The 8456-nt window shown below is 35.3% G+C and overlaps 1 protein-coding gene across 1 annotated transcript in view; it reads left to right on the forward strand.

Moving 5' to 3' along the window:
* The window catches only part of RBM26 (RNA binding motif protein 26), a 43286-nt gene extending 39189 nt beyond the window's left edge, over positions 1 to 4097 (forward strand). The window contains exon 22 of the mRNA XM_009572659.1: positions 3389 to 4097. Coding sequence (XP_009570954.1) covers positions 3389 to 3478 — 90 coding nt within the window. The 3' untranslated portion in view covers positions 3479 to 4097. The remainder of the gene's footprint in view (positions 1 to 3388) is intronic.
* The last annotated feature ends 4359 nt before the right edge of the window (positions 4098 to 8456 follow it).

Genomic DNA, 8456 nt, shown 5'->3' on the forward strand with positions numbered 1-8456 from the left:
GATATGCAAACACTTCAGCAGAGTAAAGGAAGGAAAGCACAGATTCATTGGTAGGTGAACTACAGTGAGATTCATCTTTTAACCCCATCTGAAGATACTGAGTGTAGGAGGGAACCTCTGGGGTATAGGTAGTGGGGGAAAGGGAATGAAGATAGTAACAAGCTACATGCGCTGGCTGCCCTGGCAAAGCGAAAGGACAGATTTACAAAGACCTCAGGCCTAGATGGTTGATGACATCTTGTCAGCTGAGAAGTGTTTGTGATAGTGGGATACATCTATTTTAGGTGATGGTTGTTCTCCTTGACAGGAATCATCAGGTATGGAAAGAAAACTCAGAGAAAAGACTGCATGAGACCATTTTCTGTAATTCATAAATTGATGGACTCATCTAAAACTGTCCAGATTTTCAAAATTTAAGTAAAAAGAGGAAGTAACGGGGTTTTTTGTTGTTAAGAAATAATTTCATTATTTGAACGTTTATCTTTATTGTAGATTGGGTTTTTTTTCTCACTATTTATTTCTCTAACACTTTTCTTGAGATCTGATTCTGTTCTTTAATTTAACTTTTTATTTATCTCTGGACTGTTTCTGCAGTCATTCCTTGGCTAATTTTTCTTGTGGAAAATGTATAGGAGTTGATCTTAGATCAAAAACCCTAGCTGTTCATTGCTTTTGTATGCTTGCTGAAATCTTTGCAATAACAAATGTGTAATATAAAAATATTAGTCTACCTATATTTTTGTTATGAGTGTTGCTGGATTCTTACTTGGCCCAGTGTTTACAGATTTTTTTTATTTAAATTGATGTACTTACCTCTGACCCTTTCCCATTTTCAAAACAAGCCAAATACATGTAGCTCTCATGTCTTCTTTGTGTAATGAGATTGGATTTTATTTGAATTTTCTACAACTGAATTAGTTCCCCTAACCTTCACCAAATTTCTTTACACGAGGGATTTCTATTCAATAATCCTTGGGAAATTTTGCATTTAAATGCCGTTCTTTCCTTCTGTGAGCTTTGTATTGCTTCTAGCATTTGGTTAAGTTAGGATTTGAAGTATGATGTTATGATCCCCTGATCCCAGATGGATGAGTTCAAGAACTTCATGTTCACGTGCTGGAGTTCAACCAATTGCATAAAAGAAATTTTACATAGTTTTATTGTTTAAAATTTGATACTTATGCAGGATTAGATTGGGGGTGGGGTAGGTTCTTGTAGCCAGTGGCCTGAATTTCAGTCATACATTCTTTATAAATTTAAAATGTCTTGAGTTTCTGCATGCCTACAATTCATCATGCTACTTATTTAATTTCATTGTATAGCTATTGTAAACACATGAAAAAGGTTTCCTTCATTTTTCCATGTCTACACTGCCATTTTAGTTCAGCTAAGGAATACTATGCTAAAGAGGGATAGCAGGCTTAAGACTTGAGTGAAACTAAGTACCTTGATGTTTAAAAAAAAAAAAAAAAAAAAAAAGGGAGCTAGATCATTCAGCAGAGTGGCATTCTTAATAATGAAACAGTGCTCCTCGTCCGTTTATGAAAATATGAGGTAGGTCTTTTGGACTTGTGTGCTGTAGAAAATCTGGTGAGTAGCCACTTAATTATGAAAGCACCTAATCTTCCTAGATGCCTTACGTTCTGCACCTGGGTGCCTAACAAAAGAGTTGGCTCTACTGAGTCAACAACAGATGCCTAGGAAGACTATGAGACAAGTAGAGATAAGCTTTTAATCGTCAGTGGTTTGCAGTTCAGGGACCTGTTGAGTCAGATGTGTGGTGTCTTTGTAGTTGAAATTCCTTGATAGGTGTTTGGTTTATGAATTTGTCTGGTTTCTTTGGAATCTGAATAGCATCTGTAATGTCTGGCAACAGGGAGTGCTACTGTTCAACTATGTCTGCCAAGAATAAGTATCTTTATATGGGATCTGCCACCTGAATGATTAATTTTTATGTTCTCCTGCTCTTGCATCAAAAAGAAAACTTCATTCTCTCTTCACTTTCTCCGAGACACTTAAAATATATGGACTCCTGTCACACTTCCCCTCAGTTACTTTCTCTCCAGGCCAGAGAGTCCTTATAGTTGTTCCCCTATATGGAAGTTGTTCCAGGCTTTTTAATCATCCCTACTGCCACTCAGCCTTGTGTACCTTAAGAGTTCTGCACTGTGCGCTGCCCAGGACTCTTCCTTTTTGACAGCAACTGTCGTATTTTAGTCTACTGGACATCTAGACACCAGGGGAAGAGGCTAAGTCCTCAGAAAGCTTCTATGGTTTAGTCTGGCTCAGAGTACCCAAGCATACACTGACAGACAGATCAAGTGTCGACAGAGCTGCTTTTTAAAATGCACTTTCCGTAGGCAAAAGTAACGAAGGTGGTAGTTTCTCCCTTTTGTAAAACAGTCTACTGGAAAGAGAGAAGGCTTAGTTCTAGGCTTTCTTCAGCCTAAAGCCTCACATGTCTCCAGAAGACTCCCTAACTTCACAAAATCAACCTTCACGCCTCCTGTTGAATTTGGAAATTCTGTAGCAAAAAACTACAATTACTGGGACAAGAAGAATAAGCAAGGAAGACCATAACTGTTATCTAACAGCTGGGAGACTTTGCTAGGGAGTCCTTTCTTTAGTTAGTGCAGAAATTGCTGTGATAGGTGCAATCATCAAAAAAGTTCTGAGACAGGTTGGTTTATATACACACCCCTGTGTCTGTATGTAGACAAAAATTAAAACAACTCACTGTATTTCTTTCTTTTTTTTAACTTTGCCTCTTTGAAGCCTGTAACTGACGACCTGAAATGTTCAGGGTTTTGTGAAGTCTGTCAAGTTACTATGTTGTTACTGAAAGCAATCGAAAATACATTAATATATTTTGTCTAAATTTCTGTAAATACCTGTCTCCCACTCCGATCTTTTAAATCTTTTTATTGGTTTTAGGCTTGATTGAATCTGAGACATTTTGATTTTGACAGCTTAATCTTTTAATACTGTGGCACAGGTGGATTAAGCTCTTGGATGAAAACAGGCATAGTTATTGTGAATGTGAAAAAACTAACATTAGTTTTCAGTATAGCATCTTAACTTTCATGGGAACATTGCAGCTTGGGCATGAATGATATGCTGAAGAATCAGAAGAGCTATTTAAGTCTGAGGTGCATATGTCCTGGTCATTTTGAAGTCCACTGAAAAGGAAAAAAACATGTTTCATTTGCCATTTATTAATATATGTATATAATACATATACATACAGTATACTTTTTGAAAGCATTACTGTTTACAATTAAAAATAAATTTGTTTTTTGTTAAATTGCAAGTATCAGGGATTTGTATTTTGCCTTTTACGTCAGAAAATGTTAAAAGATAAACAGAGTATCATGTTTTTTTCTTGAAGTTTCAGGAAGAATCTTTGGTGGATGACTCACTGCTTCAAGATGATGATGAAGAAGAGGAGGATAATGAATCTCGTTCATGGAGAAGATGATTCAACTGATCAATAACAATGCTAGAACTGCACCTGTGTTGCATTAGTATTACCTAATGTACTTCTGCATCTTTGTATTAAAAGGGGTTTTGTGATGAAGTTGGATTCGGATATAGACTAAAAAGCAGCTGGTCAGTTATACGTTTTGAGAGATTGATGTTTGAGTTACATTTCAGTAAATGATTGCTAAAGACATCATACTAGGAACATATGCAATGTTTTTATTACATAGTTCTACAGAAAGTTACAGAATTCTTTGGGTTCTTTGTAATTTACCGAATTGGTCAAACACAAATGACCAGAAGTTGTTATAACATAGGTAATTTTTGTTCTATTCCAGATACGGAATGAAAATTTGCATTTAAAATCTTTGTGAATGTTTTCAGAAATGAATAGATAACAGTACTAAACCGAAGTCTCTAAAGTTATGTATTCATAATATTGCATAGTAGTATGCTTAGGCTTTACTATGTACTAGCCTTTTGTTGGATTTGTGTACGTATTTTACCTATGGGTTTTAATGATAAAGTGTATGACTGCTTTGCATATAAGTCCTTATGACTTTAAGATGTTAAAAAATAAAGAAATGGAATGGTCTTCAAAAAAAAAAAAAAGAAAAAAGAAAAAAAAAGCAATAACCAAAAAAGCTAAGGCAATGGTCCTTCATAATGAAAAAAAAAAAGAAAAAAAAAAAAAAAAGAAAAGAAAAAAGACCGTTCCAGATGGCAACCCCCACCCCCATATTCACAAAAGGAGCTCTAATCACTATCACTTATACTAAAATAGTATTGAATATTAAAAAATCTCAACATTATGATGTTTCATTTACATTAACACACAGGTGTACTCTGTTGCATAAAAGCTTTTGGATGTCTTCTGAATTTTAAACTGATTTAAGACAAATGGTAAATAGAATAATACTCCAACAATGAGGAATTCATTTTGTATCCCTGCACTGTGCAACTATAGAAGAAAATTTGATCCCACAAAAATATACGCAGTACTGAAATTAATTTCGAAAAATACATTAGGTGAAGTGGAATATTTGGAAGGTGTTATTCTAAAAACTTTGGCTACGCACACTAATGCATCTTTTTTATTCCTGTGTTTCTATGATTACATTTTTCCATTTCAAAAGTAATAATCAGCAGATGCTAAGTTCACACTATGGTGTATATTCATCATTTTAAAATGTGCATACATGAAATGTTAGTCAAGTTCCTACTCCACAGAAATACTTAACTGGCTCTTTCTAATGGGGCATTCTGTTACATGAGGTCTGAAGTTTCTCCTCTTCTTAGGAAGGGGAAATGCCTAGTCCTTTGCAGTAAAGGACCTCTTTCACCAGAAAGACTTGGTTTTATTTCCATTTAGTGGCATTCTGCTGGTCTGTTTTCAAAAGAAAATCCATTTATTAAGTATTAGAGTTGTGGGGTTTTGGGGTTCCCCCCCCCCCCCCATCAGCTCATTAATGAGTGCACCATAAAACCACTATCGCATTTATCAAATAGATGCAGGGAATAGTACTCAGTTAACAGTATATTTTCTTTAGTTCATGTTTTTGTCTTTTTGGGGGGGAGGTGGGGAAGAACTGCTATAACTCATGTCTCTGCCCTTTTTTATTTAATTCCAAAATAGGAATGGAGGGAAGTAGAAGTAGTAGTATCCCAGAGAGAAGAGCTCCAGCTGTAGAATTTTTGTTCTGTCCTTTTCAGTTATTTGGGGGCTTTTTGAGACCTGGATTGTGTTTTGGGTTTTGTTTGTTTGTTTGTCTTCCCTATGTCCCTGTGTGTATGCATATCTTCTTGCAAAAATATGCACTTAAAATTTTTGTATAGTCTTAGTTTCACATTGAAATTTCACAATTGACTGCCATGCTTGTTACAGTAAGTTCTAAATCGTGCCATAACGAATTGTATTTGGGAAATTGATTTCCTTTTACACTGAATTTCAGGCAAAATAAAATATTTTAAGAACCTTTTTATCCAGTGCTCTGAATGAGCTGTTCTAGTTCACTGAATTAAATACAAGCTTTACTACTTTTCTTTTTTAATAATTTAGTACATCTGAAGGGTGCTAGATTGACAGTCCAGGAGGTGGAAGTTTTTTGTGTGTTGCCTTACGGAACAGGTACAGCACAGGAAAGGACTGTGCATGCTGCCTTAAGGTGGTGTGTGGCATGCTTTGGTGCTCAAACCTGCCCTTTTCACTGCAGTCAATCAACACAAGCTAATGACAACTATTAGTGTGTTCTTTCCATGGATGCTTCTTATGAATCATCTGAAATTGCTGTACCACGTAATTTTAAAATTAGTATTGCAAGTTTGCCTGCTTGTTTTGAATTCAGCCTGGTAATGCATCTATGCAAGATTCATTTCTTAATAACTGCACCCTGGTCTGCCTGTAAGGGGATGAAACCTTTTAAAGTTCTTTTTACCACCTTCCTCCCCCAAACTTCCATTAACGAAAGATGTTGGGGAATTCTTACTGGTGTGTATTTTGTCCCCTGCTGTTACCTTGTGACACTGAATGACTGAAAAACCCCTGGATTAGAATGGCTTGGTTTACTCTCGCTTTAAGAAACAAACAGAAATGTTTGTTTCAGTCGAAACTAATCTGTGATTGTCTAATCTGTGATTGTATGCCATTCAGCGTAAGAGAACGGTGTCCTGGTTGCAATCTAAATGGATTCTGTACTGTGTTTCTGCCATTATCAAATGACTTTCTTGATCTGATTTCTTTTTGGCTTGCTCTATCTTCGTGTTGCTTTTCTAGCTCTGCTCTCCCCTCCCTTTTTTGCTACTACCTTAGCCAACTGTTGTCTTTTCAGTTCAGTCAGATCCTTATTGGCGTAGCCTTCAGTGCAATCTGTTGTCACCTGGAGTAGCGTCCTTCCTTGTTTGAATCAACAAACCAAGCATCCTGCTGACTTTCATTCCCTTCTTTACTTAATTGATCCTTCTGAATGCATTCCCAAGTATGCCTCCACTGTGATTAGCTAAATCATTGTATTTTTTTAACAGTTCTGCAAATGGATTTTCCTAGTCTGAAACACCGAGAGTGGGGTTACCTTGGTTTTCCCCAGGCAGCTTTTCAAAATTTCTATGGAAAAAAAGGTAAACATTTAAGGAGGGGTTTTCTTTTCCAGCTAGATGCTGAAGGGCTTGAATAAGATGTGATCTGACACGTAGTTCAATGACAATATTGTAGTAAACTACATTTGGTTGAACTACAAAAAAATTTAAGTAATGGGAGTCAGTAATTCAGACTATATTGCAGTCTGTCTACAAAACAATAAAGTAACAAGAGTACCTCTTTGAAGCATTACTTGTGGCCAGTACTATTTGTATTTTTTCTTCTCTTAAAACTCACTTCAAATCAGAAAACCCACAGAGGAGATACAAGTTAGTGAAACACAAAGGTAAAGGACTTCCTTTACAACCAAGTCTAAGCAGGTCTGTTTCTTAAATTAAAAAAAGCACCTGTTGAAAAGTATTTGTATAACTTCAGGCACTTAAAATGGGTTTCTGTTCTAAACCTCACTCTGAAAACAGTCTCTATTACTTAACTACAAAAGGCATCAAAAAAATATTTTCCAGGTAACTTGGGGATCTGAGAACAGCATAGCATGATTGTACCTAATTTAAAACATCCGATTGTGTTGTTGACTGTCTGAAAAGGTCCCCAAACTGGCTAAGCTTACTATTCTTGTCAGCCTTTTGATAACTTTTAATAACTGTACATTTATTTGAGGTTTTTTTAGATGGAATGGACAATCTGTAATTATCAGTTGTCTCATGAGCATAAAAGAGCATATAAAGATGCACAAGAATTCAATTTTGACTCAAGGAGGTGATTTTGGATGTTCCCTGTATTTTTTTTAACTAATCCCTAAACTAGGAGGTCTCATCAAAAATAGATGGGGAGGGGTAGGGGATTTTTTTTTTTTTTCCTTTCACCAGTCATACACTACTGTTGTACCAATACACAAAGTAACATAAAGGGGCATAGACCTTCAATGAAGCACCTCATTTACTGTAATTCAACATTGTTTCAATGTTGCAAATAAAGATATAGTCAGATTTAATCCTACACCACTTACCTTTTATTACAATCAGCAAATTAAGTTACAATTAACAATTTAAGATTAGAACAACTGGAACAAATAGCAGAAATTTGAGGGGTTTGTGGAAAAAAGAAGTAATTGAGTTAAGTGTGAAAATTTGAACAACTTTGATTGTTCTTCATCATCCTGTTCTGGGTGGAGCTGTTTCTTACTGTACTGATGTTACAGCACTTGATTACTTTCAAATGAACCTCTTCCATCAGACAAACTAGAAGTTCTTGATCAAGATTTAAAAAAACAAAATTACCAATTATCTTTTTCAGTTGAGCCAATATAGCTGTAAACTGATCCTTGGTGAAAATGAACTCTTAGTTTTTGTGGACTCATGTAGACCTTTACAAACACACTAGTGTGCTTCTCACACAGTTGCCTAAATACTGTAGTTTTATAAAATAATTATTTTCATTTTTTACTTTAATATGTCTCTGCATGTTTTATTCTGAACCATGTTTTAAATCTGTAGACATCAAAAATATTTGCAACAAAAATAGACTTTGGTGATTTCAGTCTTTTATTTAAATTCTCTTTAGATCTAATTGGAACGCTATTGAGAGGGATTTCAAGAACATACTGCACAAGAAATTTCTTTTTTTCATAATGGATCATTATTTGTAAAATCCTTCTATATGTGTTAATGCTAAAGTTTATCTGAATGTTGGTACTTTGTTCCTTGTCCATGTGAGTTAAGATTAATTTTTTTTTTTCTTCTTGCAGTAAGCTTGTAATCCTGAGACCAGTTGATGTCTTTGAAAATCATCTCATCTGACCCTGTGGTATTTTATAATAATTTTGATGTTACAGTTTGAATTCTTGAATCCCAAGATCCTTCCTGCTTTGTTAACACAACAGACT

The sequence above is a fragment of the Fulmarus glacialis genome, unplaced genomic scaffold (genome assembly GCF_000690835.1).
Source record: "Fulmarus glacialis isolate BGI_N327 unplaced genomic scaffold, ASM69083v1 scaffold2370, whole genome shotgun sequence".
Classification (NCBI taxonomy): domain Eukaryota; kingdom Metazoa; phylum Chordata; class Aves; order Procellariiformes; family Procellariidae; genus Fulmarus; species Fulmarus glacialis.